This window comes from Siniperca chuatsi, linkage group LG23, assembly GCF_020085105.1.
Source record: "Siniperca chuatsi isolate FFG_IHB_CAS linkage group LG23, ASM2008510v1, whole genome shotgun sequence".
Taxonomy (NCBI): Eukaryota; Metazoa; Chordata; class Actinopteri; order Centrarchiformes; family Sinipercidae; genus Siniperca; species Siniperca chuatsi.
The window spans coordinates 20,380,936-20,398,963 of NC_058064.1; the positions used below are offsets into that span (position 1 = coordinate 20,380,936).

The 18,028-nt window shown below is 41.9% G+C and overlaps 1 protein-coding gene across 7 annotated transcripts in view; it reads left to right on the forward strand.

Moving 5' to 3' along the window:
• Nucleotides 1-18,028, forward strand: part of dennd5b (DENN/MADD domain containing 5B) — a 92,277-nt gene that overhangs the window by 29,234 nt on the left and 45,015 nt on the right. For 5 of the 7 annotated variants that reach the window (XM_044185904.1, XM_044185898.1, XM_044185902.1 and 2 more), the window contains 3 exons: nt 2,085-2,144; nt 6,898-7,007; nt 13,549-14,248. In XM_044185904.1, the coding sequence (XP_044041839.1) occupies nt 2,085-2,144; nt 6,898-7,007; nt 13,549-14,248 (870 nt within the window). The remainder of the gene's footprint in view (nt 1-2,084; nt 2,145-6,897; nt 7,008-13,548; nt 14,249-18,028) is intronic. The other 2 variants (XM_044185900.1, XM_044185901.1) reach the window with 1 other exon arrangement.

The following is an 18,028-nucleotide window of genomic DNA, read 5'->3' on the forward strand; positions in this document are numbered from 1 at the left end:
ATGACAAAAGCCTCGACGGCATATGACAGCTACACTGGGTCCGTTCCATTTCAGTGCGTCGGTGCACCGCTTAACACATCAGTTCTCTGTCTTATCAGTCTCCCTTGACTTGTTTGTGTTTGTATGGGCCATGTGGTCGTGGTGACGTAAATGCCGCTCGCGCCCCTGAAATTTAGCGGCTACGATGACTGTCAAATGGTGTGCAGACAGTAGCTTGGAAAATAGCGATATGGGGCACTGAATTTGGTGAATTTACTGTTTATCAGACCACAAATGAGACAAGAATTAGGTTGGAGTGGAGTGTTACTGGGGTCCAGGCCTCACTGATTACTGTACAAAAACACAACTTTATAACTTTATTCACTGATTTTGATGAAATTGGATCATATTTTATGGAGAAAATATTTTCTGGTTTTCCCTCTGATGCTCTCCGGCTGCTCTGCCACATCTCTCTGTGATTTACTGATTTTCCTGATGGACAGAACTGCTGCTGACTGTAGCTGCTGTTAACTCAATTAGCCGTACAGCTAGCGGTCCTATTAGCTGACTAGTTGAACACCGCCTCCGAGACCGACGGAGGCCAATTTGACAACAGAGAATACAGTACCACTATCAGTTTAATCGTCCCCTCAAAACAGTTGTATACCGTCTTCTGTGGTTCTGGAGGAGCTTTGTCAAGTCTGAGAAAATGATCCTGGTGATGTCATAATGATGTCATCAGGGTTATCGCAGCTTAGACTCAGAGACTACAAATTTGTAACAGAAAGCCTGTATTACAAACTAGGGGAATTGAGTTTGAAAGGAGTGGGCTTTCACTGGGCAGGGAGGGTATAAAAAATATATGCTCTCCAGTTGCATTGTGGGAAATGTAGGGTTCGGTGTAAACCCATACTAAGGACTAAAAGTTACGATGTCTCGGCATCTGCTGGTCCAGTTCTGACCATTCTTGTTTTGTCTGTCTCTTGTTAGTCCCCCAACGTTATGGAGGTGTGATGCTAAATCACTGGAGGACCCCTTTAATCCATTAACCACCAGATTTCCCCTTTTGTTGGAAAAATCATCTTATTCCACTGTCTAACAGTATAATATGTATTGTGTATCTGCTTGTTCAAGCTCTTCACTGAAGATCCGTGTTTTTTACACTGCTCGAAATATTTAATGGCTGGACCATTCCATCAAATGGAAGTATTTTAGATGTCTTGTGCATCATTTTAGACATATTTTTCCCAAATTCAGCCTGACATTCAGCATCTTTGGAAACCTTAAGATCTCCACTAGAATTAAAAATGAAGTTCGTAGATTTAAACCTGTGGGGTTAAAGATGTTAAACCAAGATACACAAATGCCCTCCTTCTCATTCATACAGTGTGTCGCATTCACAGATGCAAACTGTCATCTCTGTGGTCTCTATTTTGTTGGAAACTATCTGGAGTTTGACTGAGATCTAAGTGTGACGCCAGTTGCTGCTCCTGTACGTGTTTGTTGCTGTGCAAATGCTGCTGCTTGGTTTGACTCCAGAGAGGTTGCCGCTCACTAACACTAAACCACAAGCTACTACTTTACTCACAGCTCCATTATTCAAGGCAGACGCTGACATGCATCAAAACATTTTCAGTGAGTCTTGCACCTCTGTAATGGCACATTTTACTTCCTGAAAGACCCAAATATTCATTAAAAAGTCTTTTGAGGAGACAGAAGGGAATGTCACAAGTTGAAGGCGATGGCCCACAATTTGTATCTAACATACTGCAGGTGTCTGAATTTTGTGACATTTGCTTTTGCCTCCTTATTAGGCCATTTGACCTCCATAATTGCACTGGTTGTTGGTGTTTCAGTGTCTAATAAAGATAACAATGAAAAGTAAAAAGTGCTGGTTCAGAATGCTAATGCTCTCTTTCAAGCCCATGTGTGTTATGTCTTAAATGCCATGCTCTGTTGTAGTATTGATAGTGTATGTGTCATGTTCATGCTCTACTCATTCTCATGCATTTATTAATTTGCTTTTCTGTGTGCATTTGTTTTGACATTGCGCTTTTTTTCTTTGTTTTTTGCTCCATGTTTTTCTGCATGTGGCTCGTCCGTAGCTTTGTACCAATGGCTAGAAGCAGACCGCCAAGGCAGGGATCCTGATACTGCAGCCACAGGTAAATCACCACCAACTGTTCCCCTCCTTCCTAACAGAGCGCTACACCTCACACTGACCCTTACACCTCGTAAGCTACGTGATCTAATATGGTGTCAGCCTGGCCCCAGTATAATAGATTTACAGTTCCAAAGAGATTTCACCGAGGAAAATAAATGGGATTTTCACATAATCTCACACACAGAATGTGTTTATCACATGTTTTTCACACTTAAATCTTTGAACCTATTTTTGTGTCAGATGGCACTGGGCGACCCTTCTCAGTAGGCAGCCCCAACTTCTAAGGCCTGGGTTACAACTCATGCTGTTTAATAATATACAACTGAATGTCATTAGAGTTCACCCATGCAATTAACTGAAAGGTTGCATACAAATTAGTTAAATGAAAACTGTTTAGGGTTTGATAGCATTTTATCAGATCTAAATCCAGTACAGATTCTGCTTATCAAATCGTATTTCTTTCACATCCATTATTGAGTCCATATTCATTTAGCTTTCAACTACCACGACTTCATTTGTAGTAATTAATGTTAAAAATAACTAAATCTCCAAGATTCATTTGAGACCTGTAATCACCTTTTGTTGTCTGACAATGCAGAAACACTAGAGATTTTAGTGGCAGCCTGATTAATGTTCAGAACCTGTAGCTAAAGTCTGAAAATAATAATAAATAAAATGTTGATTATGTGTCTGACACATTGAAATAAAAGATAGAATCTATACTTGCGTTTGCACACCTTATTCTTCATAAGGTACTCCATTTAAGGGTGGTCCTTATTCAGATCTAGCTGAATCAGTTAATAAGGTAAAATTATTGACATTACATGAATGAAAACTTGACTGGGAGATTCTTATTAGAAGACTCGCCACTTTATTGGTCTTGTTGAACAACAAAAACACACAGTCCACTCGCGATAGTCATGTGGTGTTAGAAAGTGGTGTTTCTTTTCCTAAAGACAGGCACTTCAGACACTGGCCTCCTGAGAGCACATTAACCAGACAACAGCCACGAGTTTTATTTCAGGTCATTTATGGCATAAACGTTAATTAGCTACAGCTGATCAAATCTGCCACCAGGGACATTTATTATTTAATCGGGGAAAAGCGTTATTCAGCGCCTGCTAAAATTGACAAGCCTGCTATAACTTTAACTTCAGTTTATTTATAGTGCAACTAGAGCTGCAACAATTAGTCGATTAATTGATAAGTCAATTGCCAGAAAATTGATTTAGTAATTTTTCATGCAAAAATGCCAAAACTTTTCTGATGGTTTCTGAAATGTGGAGATTTGCTGCTTTTCTCCTTTTTATATCATGGTAAACTGAATATCTTTAGGTTTTGGCTGTTGGTCAGACAAAACACGACATTTGAAGCGGTCACCTTGGACTCTGGAAAGCTGGGATGGACATTTTTTACTATTTTCTGACATTGTATCGACCAACTGATTGATGATATAATCAAGTAAAGATTAAAAAAATTATTGCTAGTTGTAGTCAGACTTTTAATGTGAAACATATGCAGAAAGTGTTGAGTTTCACTAATTAGTGCAACATCAAATCAGGATTCTTGGCATACTTTACAGATTAAATATAAACATCAGACACACAAGTATACTCAAACACGTTTTGGTTTTCCTGGCATTCAAAAAACATTCACATTAATTATTTCCAACAAGCATTTGGCTGCTACAGGAAGAGACATCAGCCTATTTGTGTTATATTTAAGATATAACCAAGTGGCAGCATGAACACACAGAGAAAAGGTGGCCCAGGTACTGATCCTTGTGGAACACCGCATTTAACCTTTGAACAGGAGGATGTTACCTGAACGATGTCTATGTTGCTCTATGCTAATATAGAGAGACAGAGAAGAAATCAAGACTTGAGTGGAGGTTCATTACCGTGGTGCTTAGTATTTTGCCAACTGGAAATGGATCCAAAGTGGAACCAGCTATCAGAACCAAATCCTAAACGGACTGACTAACTGAGTTCACACAAAAGTCATCATCACAGAGAAATCAGCTGACAGTATATACAACAATAACTCTGTATCACTGTTCCTCCACAATCTCCACCTGGATTACACCCTTCAGTCCATTTCATCCTCTTAGCCTGTCTCTCTCTCTCTCTCTCTCTCTCTCTCTCTCTCTCTCTCATTTCCTTTCTTTGTTGTACAGTATTTGGGTCAGTATTTTTTCTGAGCTTGTTATCCAAATCACTCCCTCTCATCCCACCTGGTCATAGCTGACTATTTTTTACCTTCATCTCTGTCGTCATCCGAACCCTGGTGAAAGAAATTCAGTTTGTTTTTTATGTGTGTCCCTGGAGTTTTGGGAGTTAATAAAAGTAGAGGATGGAGACCTTAATCAAAACAAGCTTCTTCTCTTGTCTTCCCTTCTTCATCCTTTCCCTGTCACCTTCTGTTTGTCATGCTTAGGGGCCTGCTTTGAGAAGACACAAAGCCCTGGACCTCCTGGGCCACACAGCCAGAGAGAGAGAGGGAGGGGGAGAGAGGGAGGGAGAGAGAGAGAGAGAGAGAGAGAGAGGGAGAGAGAGAGAGAGAGAGAGAGAGAGAGAGAGAGAGAGAGAGAGAGAGAGAGAGAGAGAGAGAGAGAGTCAACCCGTGGCAGACAGTCCAGGCATGACTGTGAAACATGGGTTGGGTACCTTTTTAAATAAGTCTGGTGACAGTCTTTATGATGTTTGTCATTGTCATCAAATCCCATGTTCAGACCCAAGTGTTGTGTGTGTGTGTGTGTGTGTGTGTGTGTGTGTCACAGCCTGATGGATCTTCTTCCTCTGAGCCACAGCGCTCCACTGTTGTCCAGAAACTATTAAAAACACATCAATGAGCTGCACTGGGTGACATGTTCCTTCATCACCATGAACACACACACTGTAGTTTATTCTGACTCAGCCCCACACACACCGTCCTGCTGCCCCAAACACTCACTACAGCACCTCATGTGGATTCATCCGCCGCTGGAAATAGTCCCCAACAAATGCACCATTTCCTCCTGTTTGTTTGATACAAACTACAGCGAGCAGCTGTTTTAGGGAATTACTGAGCCTCTGTTAAAAATAAAACTATATTTGTGTGGTGTTTTTAAAGATTTATGTCTTCAGTAGGAACCAATGGGCTCGGAGCTGAGAGCCACAGACAGAGTAGGGAAGTCAGAAAGTAGTGAGATGAACATTGTTGGTTTGGGTCCTTCATGGATTTGTTGACAATAGCAGAAAATAGAGAAAATGTAATAATGCCTGACTAGACTAGAAAGGCGCTATACAAGTACAGTCATTTACCATTTACGACAGAGGATAGTTCCGTATCTCGGGTAGGTGCCGTCCTTTAGTTTTTTGGGCTCTGTGCAGACACCTCACCTCACCGATGTCACTGATGCTCAGTAGGACACCACTGTGTCCAAGTACAGCATCATAGAGCTGCTAGCATGGCTGTAGACTCTCAGTCTTGTTAAAAAATGATTGGCCTAATTAGGGCACTATAATTTAAAGTCAATGTTTATGTTGCAAATGATGTCAGCAGACAGCTGGGAACAAAAATTAGCTTCAGTCACGACAATTTGTCATTTTATCCCATGTAGTGTGTCATAGTGGAATCTAGGACACCTCGTAAGATCTCAACAAAAGGACTAGCATGTCTGATTTGTTTTGCCTTCTCTTGCCTTGTCTGACATGCTCTGTGACGTCACTACTGTTGACAACGTAGAAACAGACACGGAGGCTCATGTGGATCTGTTCATACTACATTGGGTGTCTGTATATGCAGATGTAGCTTCACATTTACAGATGGGTGTAAAGTCCGTTGCAGCTACTCAGACATAGTATAATTTGATCTTCACTGATCCCCTGAAGTCTGTCTCTGACCCGTCCTGTCCGATCACCTTTGCACATCACTTATGTCAAGAAATACTGCATGCTGTGTTTGGTCGCAGTTCAGCGTCTAGATTAATATTCTAATCTGACCATCAAAAGAAAGATGGAAATGTTATATCTGATCCCAGCAATGGAGATGACGCATTTTTGCAAAGCTGGAATGATGAGACTAAAAATGTTATAAGACATGCCATGTTTAATTGCATTTCAAGTGGATCTTACAGAAGTTGTTGAACTTCAAAGAAGCTGATCATTATGTGTAGTTCTCTGGTTTAATTGGCGGTTGACACAAGTGAGGAAAGGGCTGAAACAGACACACACCACTTCAGGCTTATTAGACTTGTGTGTGTGTGTGTCCAGTGATGTGTGTGTTGCTATGGGGGATGGGGTAAACGTAGAGCAGTCCAGCTGCTGACAAAGAGGAATCTCATGCATGCAGTCGGCGTGGCTGTCAGTGAAAAGCTCCATCCAGAGTGTCGTACACACTGTACATGAGGTCATCCTCCCAGTGCTGCTCTTTCAGTCTCTTTACAAACTACTGAGCCAGTGTTCCTGACTCTACACAGCTCCGTGCTTTCATGTTTCTTTCATAGATCTTCTGTCTGACACTTACTGAAACAATCAATTATACAACATACGGAAACATCCAGACACGTAACACAATTTCCCACCTGTGATAGAAACTGTTTGTTAACATGGAATAGTTTGCCAAATGGATATTTAAAGCGTCATGTGAATATAATAAAGATTGTTTATATTGGAGGTGTTAGACTTGGCATGACCAACTGGTAGTCGTGGTTCTGACCGTTTGTGTTACCGCTGCCTCATTGTCTTTGTCCCAATGTCTTGTCATCTGTGTAGGTGAAAACTTTGAGCAGAGCCCCCTGAAGAGGACGTTCAAATCCAAAGTTCTGGCACGCTACCCTGAGAACGTGGAGTGGAACCCCTTCGACCAGGATGCTGTCAACATGGTAGGTGGATTGTACCATTATATGGGGAAAAATGAGTAGATGAGTTAGGATAAGCAGAACTATTTGAGCCCAACAGTACCTCCAGCAGGGCAGGAAGAGGGATCATTACAGAGGGAAAGACTGTGGTTTATTTAAACTAGTAGTTTGGGGCTTCCTTTTAAGGAAGAAACCACACATTTTGAGCATATAGGGCCTGCATTAAGATGCACAGTGCTTTCTCAAGGGATAGGTGTATGTGATAATAAATTCCTTCCCATCTCTGTGGAATTACCCAGAGAGCTTTGCATGGAGCGCTGCATTGATAACATCTTCCTATTTCAGTTCTGTTGTCTCAATTTAGATGTTTCATGTCGAGGAGTTGGATGAAAAGTGGCAGAGGCAGTTGTTTCTGACAAGGAAAAATGGCATAAGTCATAACTCAGTCAAATCAGAGCTCACGGACATCGTTCACATACTGCAGGAAACAGAGGAATTACTCTTTTCAGCAAAGGCAGGTTTTCGAGGATAAACACCCATAAATCTGCTCTAAAACGAACTTCAGATCTTGCCTCATAAAATCTATACTTTTTCTTCAGTATCAAAGTAATCCAGGTGATTGTTGTCTGTACATCCATGGTTACAGTGCAAATAGGATCTGCTGATATTTTGGTATGTTTTACATGTATGAAATGGAATTGAGAGAAATATACAAAAACCTGCGTTGAAATTGAATGAATGGCCTTGAAAGTAATTCAGAGTATTATAGCACAGAGTTCATCTTTATGTATCACCATCTCACATCCCGAAGAGACAACCACGATGAGAGATGATGTTCAGAGATTCATAATAAACACCAGGACGTCTAATAGAGAAGATAGGGACCTCTAATGAAACTGTTCTGTGACATACCCTGAAGTATGCAGATTTTTAGTCCTTCTGTTTCACAAAACCAGACCTTGAGAGTTATTGAAAAGTCCTTGAATTTTTTTTGTTTTTGAAAAGTGTGATGAGTGCTTGATGAGGCTCTGCTGAAGGTGCTAAACTGTCAGTGCGGTGACCTTGACGGGACCCTGGTTTGTGTGTGTGTGTGTGTGTGTGTGTGTGTGTGTGTGTGTGAGGTGTTGGGCTCTGGGTGTCTCTCTCTCTCTTGTGATGGAAGGTAACCGCCTATTTTTCCACCCGGCCTGGCGTCAACACTGCTGAATAATTCAGCTGCGGTTCTCGCCTTACGTTGGCATGGAAACGGGTCATTATGCAGCAGTGCGGCGTCTGACACCCGACACCCGGATGATTGTGAGCTGTCGAGGGTGACGGCTGAGAGACATTCTGTAGAAACAGCAACATTTCTCTGTCTCTTTCTATGTCTTGTGACCTCGACAGCCCCTCATTTCCCCTCTTCCTCCTCCCTCTGCGAGGCGAGAGAGGAGGAGAATGGGGGAGAATAATCACACTTCCTGTGCCTGCAGGCCTGCCAGTAAAGCCCCCAACCACACACACACACACACACACACACACACACACACACTAAGCCAATGTTTTCAACCACCAAATGGATCCCTAAAACATTAGAAATCTCTAATCTGTCACCATACTGTGAATGGAGCAAAAGTGAGTTTTTCAGTTGTCTGATGCGTCAGGTGTCTGAATGTGATCCTTACTTTGAAATACTTTGAAAATGGTGTAAAGCTACTGCATCAAGTGACAATGCATGACCTGTACAAGACATTTAAGCATGTTTCTGTGCTTCTGTAGTTTCTTGTTCTATCTTTGAATTGGCCTGTGTGTTTGTGCATGTTTTGTTTTCTGAGATTTTGTCTTAGTTTAAGTTTTTCACACATCAGCTGTTGGCATCTTGATTCTTTTTTTGAGCACAACCACATAACTGTAGAAATGGATTCCTACAATTAATCTAATTAGGGATGTAACTGAATATGAATGTTATTTAGATATGAACAGATGAAAAGTTACAGATGGGATCCAACATATATTTTTTTCTCCTCACTTAAATTTGGGTCAGTGGCCGTACACCTTCTTCTCATAGTCATAACTCAGTCAAATCTGGACACGCAGATGTAGTAAATACATATGGAAACATCAGCAGTTTCCATTCTCCACCATTAACATGTAGTTTAGCTCAGTTTTACACTAAGCCGTTTCTCTTGGTGATCAGTCAAGAGATAACGCACAAATTAGCTTTGTGAGGGAGTTAACCTGAACTCGGGTAGCAAGAGGAACAGATAGGTAAAGTGACTGAATGTCAGTCACAGAAAACCAAGGGCAGCGACTTTATACGTAAACCATTTATTACTATCACTACTAATAACACACACACAACTAATAGACACACAAATGAATGGATAAATGAAACCATGAATAAATGTTATGAATACAGTGATGAACAGCTAATAACTGAATGAGGACCAGTGTATACCAGATAAAGCAGTGAATGAAATGCACCGTTCAGCAGCTCGAGAGGTTTTGGGAAGCACTAGTGAAATATTTTACGATTCCATATCATGATTATATTGAAGGGGAGATCTTAGCATGGAGGAGAACAGGAAGAGGAGTGAGAGTGGCTAAAGGAGGAGATAACTAAAAGTCTTAATCCAGTTTCTGGACATCTTCACTCAAAAGAGAAGAGGCTCCTCATATTCTCCTGCCTCAGGTTATTGTGCATTACCTCATCTTCTGTCCTCAGCCAAATTCACTCTCTTATTGCACTGCCCCTTGCCCTGCTCATTGCCTCCTAGGACCTTCGGATAAACCTATGCCTACACCTTCAATATCAGTATCTCATATTAGTATCTGTCCATTGCAGATAAATATCCATAAATTCGCTTAGAATTCATACAAAAAAAGCCCTCCTTATAATGTCAGATCTCGCCTCATGATCGTCAGATTCATAGATTGATAGTTGTCTGTATATACATGGTTACAGCAAACGACCTGCCAATAGCTAATGCAGCATGACATGGTGCGGGTACTTTTAAGTTTGATGTTCATCCATGGCGAGGTTCATCCTCTAACACAAAGCTTACCCAATGTTACCTAGGTGTTATTTTTACCTCGTGATGAGATATTGAAGCCTGGTGCTTTTCGAAACCTTGCGCCACTTGACAGTAAACAGAAAAGGACGATCTGAAATTAGGGTGCATGCAAAACAGCCAAAAGAGCTTTTCAGATTTTTGTCAACAGCTTTCTCTTTTTTTAATCATAGACACTTCAAATAAACTTTATTTTCACCTCATTGCACATTTGAGTTTATTTTGTGTATTTTAAGATGTTAGGAACCTTACCTACCATCCCAACACACACACTTCCCATCTCCCCCTGCTGAAATCTGGGGTTTACAGAACATTGATGGCTCAGTCCCCACAAACAGGATCACTCCACTGGGGTTTTACTTTTCAGAATCAGAAATACTTTATTGATCCCCGAGGGGAAACTCTTTGAAACTCTTTCCCCCCGTTTAGTTGGGACACATTTCCACTCTGAGAGCTCCAGTTAACGTTTACCAATAGATTAAGCTGACAACAGCTTCTTACTGTTTAATAAAGGCCTCAGCAGTTTTCCTGCACTGTAAACAATAAGCCATATGCATACCTCTGCTCCTGTTGTCCTCCATTCCTTTTTCACATCATAGCAACAACATAAGCAGGAGGTCAAATGTAGATTTCGTTCTCCAGGTGGCCAGTCAATACTTATTTGACACGACACTTGCCAAATTTCATCACCGCGTTGTGTGAGATTTAGAGCATGTTCCATACTGTGAAACACATTAAATAGAATAGTTTTCTAGACAACAAAACTAAATAAAGAATGTGGTCGTGGTGCTGACTAATGTTAGACACAGGCTGTGTGTGGAGGAGAGATGATCTGTCAGTATTGTTCAGTGAGACACATGACTCATGCATAATCCAATTAGGTCACCAGGCCTGTGTGTGTGTGTGTGTGTAATTTTTGTTAGTAAAAGTATAAAAAAGGTTAAAAAAACAATCATTAATGTAAGTTTGTTCATGTATGCAGACTCCAAAGCTCACACATATGTATGTGGTATGTGTGTTTGCAGAGCAGTAAGCACTAACACACTTGAATGTGTGTTTAAGTGTGTTGGCACAGAGCAGTGCTTGAAACAATCAGAAAATAACTTTTTATTTCTCTGATTCAGTGCTTCGCTAACGCCGCTCAATCTCCTCTCTCGAGCAAATCCTCCTCATTCTGACCATACTTAACAAAAAAAGACTAACTCATTTAATAAGATGAATGACTTCATTCAAATTGAGGATTTTTTTCTGAGGATTTCTTTGTTTTTTTTTTAAGGTGAAGCTTCGTTTGAAAACCTCAGTAGAAGCTTCGAATGTAAAAAAATTGACATTTGGTTCCTAGAGTTTGGTTGTGAAAGCATCACACAGAAGCACACACTAATAATGCTATCAGTCACAGCATTATTTAAACTTGTAAATATTGATTTGGTTAAAAATCACAAAATTCTTGAATCAAGAGGATTATCTTTATACCAGTACAGCGATCAGCCTTGTTCTGCCTTGACTGAAGAAGATTTTTGGTTGATTGCAAACCATCACCAAACTGATTTTTAGCTATACTAGTTCCCTGGCTCTAGAGATGGTCCTTTGGTTTGTCAGTCCACCACTTTGGTCCAGACTGAAACTACTCAAAAACTATTGGATGGATTGCCATGCCATGTTGTACAGACATTCATGGTGTCAGGACTGTCCCATTGTCTTTTAAATCGCCAATAGAACTCATTCAGTTGGTTGGCCAGGCGCAAGTCATTAATGGAGTGGGGGGCTCTTGGTTTGTAGTTGGTGATCTCTCTGAGCCCCCTCCAGAAAGAAGCAGAGTCATTGGCTGAGAACTGGTGTTGTAGTCTCTCTGAGTACAGTCATTTAGCTTCTCTCACCGCCTTGCTAAACCTGCACTTTGACTCCTTAAACCTGTCCCTGTCTCCACTCCTGAACGCTTCTTCCTTTTCTAACCTTAGCTGTCTGAGTTTAGCTGTGAACCAGGGTTTGTTCAAAACAAGACGGTGTAGTCCCTCAGGGTTTGTTGTTGTTGTTACTCACCCTGGTGCGCGATGGTTCACAGCAGTCCTCACAGAAGCTGATGTATGACGTCACAGCCTCATCCAGACTGTTGGTAGCAGTCCTGAAAACATCCCAGTCAGTACAGTCCAAGCACGCCCGAAGGTCCTCCATAGCTTCACTGGTCCACTGCTTTGATGTCCTCACAACAGGTTTACAGAGCTTTAATTTCTGCCTGTATGCAGGAATCAGGTGGACCATGACGTGGTCAGAGTGTCCCAGTGCAGTGCGGAGGACGGCGTGACAGGCACTGCTTACTGTAGTATAACAGTGATCCAGAATATTCTCCTTTCTGGTCGGGCACTTAATAAACTTTCTGTATGTGGGGAGTTCATGGCTGAGATTTCCCTTGTTAAAGGACAATAACTAAGGAGTACAGGTTTATCCGCTTCACACACAGTATCTGGTTGGCGAGTATGCGCCTGAAGTTGTCACCAGTAGCTGAAGTTCATCCACTTTATTGCACGTTGGAGAGAAATATTCCCGGGAGCGGTGTGCGATCTACGCGCTTCTCCTTGGCCAATGTGTCGTTTCACTGCATGAGCAACGGTGAGAGCACCTTGGACCAGAATGCCTAATAATTCCACTGATGGAAGCAGAAAAGTGGGAAATAAATCCGCTGGTGTAGTTCCCCCGATGTTCATGAGCTCTTATCACAGCAGAAAACTGAGGGCAACTCATTCACAATCCATAGGGAGTCCAACACCGCCTGAGAACCCACTTGACTTCTTGACTTCTGAAACTAATCTCTCGCTCTGTACAACAACCGGATGGTCCATGCCATAACCATACCATAGCATAATCATAACAGCCTCACCATAAGGGCCATTTGGTACCTGTTCTGGAACTTTTGATCATATCACATGATCTTCATAAGATGAAGAATCTTATCTGATATGATGTGATCAAAAGCTCCAGAACAGCCATTAAATGGACCTTGAGATGAGATTGTTGTGTTAACTGCTTTATCCAAGGTCAAGAATGAACGATGAAGCATAACTTGTTTGTTGTCCGAGTTTAATCTTTGGACAAAATAGCATTGTAACTGTGAATTAAACTGAAAATCGTCTAACACTGTCCTGATACTCTGATCCTGCTGTCTGTCAAATGTCTTCAGGTCCATTCAATACTTTTAGATGTAGCATGTGCTCAAAAAAGGGACTACTTTACTCTTATACTTTACTCTAATTTTTAGTTTAAAGACACTATATGTAGAATATGAAGATGTTGGTGGCCCACACTGATAGTATCAAAATAGACAGTGACAGCCATGCATGCCGCTACCCACCCCACAGATCTGACCTGCTGACACTGAAGAAGAGCTAACATACCGAACGTATGCCATCACAATCATTTTAAAGACCGTATCACCATTTTAAAAAGTAGTGGTTTGAACTAGAATTGAGAAGAGTCTGCTTTGAAGTGGTGACTGACTCCTGTTCCCTTCCTTCTCCCTGCAGCTGTGCATGCCTAAAGGCCTGTCGTTCAGGACGCAGGCCGACCAGCGTGATCCGCAGTTCCACTCCTTCATCATCACAAAGGAGGATGGCTCTCGGACCTACGGCTTCGTCCACACCTTCTACGAAGAGGTGACCAGCCCGCAGATCTGCTCTGCCATGCAGACCCTCTACCAGATGCACAATGCAGAGCATGCCTCCGTCAACCCTCCTTCCTCCTCCTCCTCTTCCTCGTACTCCTCCTCCTCCTCTAGCATGGACTCTCTGGCCAGCAGTTTAGACGAGGCCGACTCCCCCACCTCCTCATCCGCTTTGTCTCGCAGGGCGATTGGCTACGACTCATCGCGGGACACCCTCTATGTATCCAAGGCCTTGTGTCTGATCACGCCCATGCCCTTCATGCACGCCTGCCGCCGCTTCCTGTCGCAGCTGCACAGGGCTGTTACTGCAGCCACTGCCCCCCCACTGCCACTGGAGAGCTACGTTCACAACATCCTGTACGAGGTGCCGCTGCCCGCCCCAGGACGCTCACTCAAGTTCCATGGTGTGTACGAGCCCATCGCGTGCCAGAGGCCTGGGCTGGGGGAGCTGCCGCTGGCTGACTTCCCCCTCGCAGAGGCCTTTAATCTGCTGGGAGTGGAGAACCTGGTCCAGGTGTTCACCTGCACCCTACTGGAGATGCAGATCCTACTGTACTCACAGGGTAAGGACTCATGTAATTAAAGTCAGGATCATAGCCAATCAGACTTTTTCTTAGCATTGTCAAACATTTTTGTACACACACAGACACACACTTGTATGCCTGTCAAGTATGTCTGACTCATCAGGGGTAACTCACATGGTGCACTATTCAAAGAGGCAAGAGCCATCAATGTCCAAAAATACAAGCTATGTCAGAATTACCAGGAAATGTGTCTAAAATGATACACATATCTAGAATATGATAACATGTCTAGAATTTTCCACTAGATGTAACTGCAGCCATGACAAATTAGTATTTCATTTAGTTTAAGGTAACTTAACTCGTACCTGTATTTTTTATTTTTTTCTCATTTGATCCAGACCAGGGACAAAAAAGATACATTGTTGCCTTTTAGTTTGAATCCATTTCACATTCACTCTGACTTATTACAAACATCAAGAGGTGTAAACATGAAGTCATGCGGACTGACAGGTAACTCACTCATTATACAGTTTTGGTGATGTCATAGTGCATCATCAGCACTATATGTGCACAGTGGGGGGATCAAATTTCTTAAACTTACAGCAAGTCACATTATACTTTACTGAACCTTTATTTGTCTATTTATCAAAGAACTCATGAAGACATAATTGATTATGATAATTAATAGTCCAGACTGCAACTGGACCTCATGTAAGAAATGGCACCTTGCAGTGATGTTATGTAGAGAATAGTTACTATGCAGGCTGTATTGTTCTATGTACTTATATGCTATGAGGCAGGAAAAACTCTTGCATATTGTCCCGTTAAAACTTTGTTCAGAGACAAAAGAAAATGGAGAAAATGGTCACAAATGATCATTAACAATCTCTGAAGCGCTCCAAGGCTTCAGCTACATGAGGCATTCTGAGATGCACATTGATGAGATTTTCCTCCTTCTAGGTTTCCCCTCATCCATTATTCACAACTGCAGTGAGATGCTGTCGGTAGGATTGTGTGTGTTGCTGGTTGTTTTGGTGCACATTAGCCTCACATACTGAGCAACTACTTTGAACTACTCAGTGGACTGAGATCACCGTTCGTCCTACATTCCTCTGTCCTACTCTTTCTCAGTTTCACTCTGTGCCTCCTGCAGTCTGCAGCGCACTCTGGGACACTTTCTCAGCAGCTTGTTTGTTTATCTTCTGTGCTGCATGAGTCATGTAAATAGAAAAGATTAGCAAGCACACCAAATCCACAACCCCAAAATAAAGCCCTGTATCTACAGTATTCTGCAGCATGCACATAGCAGGACCTGTTCCTGTGGTGCAGACTTTTTACAAGAGGTGAGCAAGTGAAATCACTCTGCTGCTCTTTGAAAAGGGTAAACTAGTTTGCAAGTATCAGCCAAAATCAGAAAGTGCAGCTGTAAAACATTCTAAACTATGTCCTTTAAATGAGTACATTCATCATATTTGTCCAAATGGGATTCTGATGTGTGGACAATGCCACAATAAATGATAAAATGGTTGTCACCTTGATAACTTTCCAGAGTTGCAAAATCCTGCATCATACTATTATAAACCCTGAGCAGATTTATGGCATCTGAGTAACTTATATTAAAGGGATCCTTAAATGTGGTTTTTAAAATCTTTAACTAATAGTTATGTTTCTAAGAATATTTATGTTCATATTTTGGAAGAAGGTTGGCTTGCTACAAGTCTTTATTTAGATTGAGGATCTCAAGACCATTGTTTTTACATTTGAAAATGTTTGCATTGATTCAACATTCAAATCACAGTGATAAGGTACTGCTTTGTCAAAACTAAATAGAGGTGGAAGACTAACGAACTGCAGCAGGTTAATTAACAAGCTTTACCATGTTTTTCCCTTACTTTACTAATTTTGAAGGACCGTTGTGTTCTGTGCTTCACTGATTACCTTACCAGAAAAGTAGCCTACTGATACCTTCGTCTGTCACTTAACCCTCATCTTACAGGTCGTAGCGGGCCATCGCGCCTCATGGATCGTTTAATCAAATTGGACAACAGATATTAACTAGATACCTGTAGTAACACATCACCCACACCTGCTAAAACACAGCACCACATTTAGGTTGGATGACCACAGTATGTGCAGGCTGGCTAGGATCTTTTTTTTTTCACTGTGCTTCCTTTTTTAATAGTATACTAGTTTCCTTTGGTTTTGAGAAACATTTGAGTTGTGGCTGTTCCAACCATGACTCAAAAGCTCATCTGGTGTCTTTCAGTGAACACACTTTGAGTCACAGGAATACTTTCTTGCAGCACTGTACTTAACACACACACATCTACACACATTTCCATTCATTAAAAATGTTTGTATTTTTTAAGTTCCATATAGAGTTGTAGATGGTAATGGTAGTGGGAATATTAATATTAATACAAATAATTATAGTAATAATGATAGCAACAATATTAATAGCAGTGGCTATTGAGCAGGAACACGGGGGCAGCAGGTGGCCCACAACCACAGATCCAGACTCTGCAGCTCTGGAGGCAGAAATACCTGCTGAAAGCGACAGAAGGAGAGAGGAGAGAAACGAGAAAGCACAGAACTACGATGCATCATGGGAAGTCTCCCGGCAGTCTAGGCCTACAGCAGCATAACTAAGGAATGGTTCAGGGCTCACCCAAGCCAACCCTAACTATAAGCTTTATCAAAAAGTAGTGTTAAAAATGTTAACTGAAGCAGTGTCAGTGGACTGGATCAGAAAAAAAATAGCAAGGCCCTCCACTTCCACACCTGGTCCTCTTTCATCCCATCATCTTTTGATTCATCACTGTCAGGGCCAAAGACAATCGCTCCTGGAGGGAAACAATTAAAATGAGACCTCACTCAGGTGAAAAACCTCCCTGTTTTGTTCAAGTGTTCATAATTTTTCATCGGGAATCACCGTTGGCATTCAGCCAGAGCTCTGACTGTGTGACACGTCTGTCCAAACGAGCTCTAATGTATTTGTAATGAGGGGAAACACCCTGCACGGAGCGTCATTTGACTGGAGGCAGGTGATGGAAGGTTTCAGTTCAGGGGAAAGATGGAGAACGTTCCCTGGATGTTAATGAGACGCTGCCCCACCATATGTTCCCATGCTCCTCAATCAATCAATCAACAAGCAATTACACCATGACAGGCCCTACCTGTCCTCCTCACACACTTATTGGCTGTGACAGGTAGAGATGGAAAGTGCCAGGCGAGTGTCTCCTCCAATCATGGGCACAGTGGGGGCGTGGGGGGTGCAGGAATGGCAATTAAATGGTTATCAGTGTAGTTCATTTACATTCCCAGCAGGCGCCTCTGAGCCTGGCAGCAAGTCAGTACACAAAGGTAACTGATGTGTGTAAATGCTGCTAGAAGCTGCTTTCATTTAAAGCAGCTTTTCACCCAAATTACATAAAATCACATTTTCTTACTTACTGCGAATGGTACACTATTTGGCCAAAAGTATATGGTATGTATTTCATGGTTTGGGCTAGACCCCTTAGTTCCAATGAAGGGAAATCTTACTGCGAGCCAGGCCTTCAGACCGAAATCGGCCCTTTGCTAAAACAACGCAAGAAGCTACGTTGCGGGGGCGTGATACCGGTGAGAAATGAAGTATGTTTGAGTAACAGATCCATGAATTTGACAGCTTGTTGGACACCAAAAACTGCACAGTGGTGTAGCCTACTGTGAGACAGGATTTTACAATTTTGGAAAGTTATCACAGCAGCAATTAATTTATCTTTCATCTTGATGATTGCGAGGTAAACAGTAGAAATACGACGTTGTTACAAAGTAATC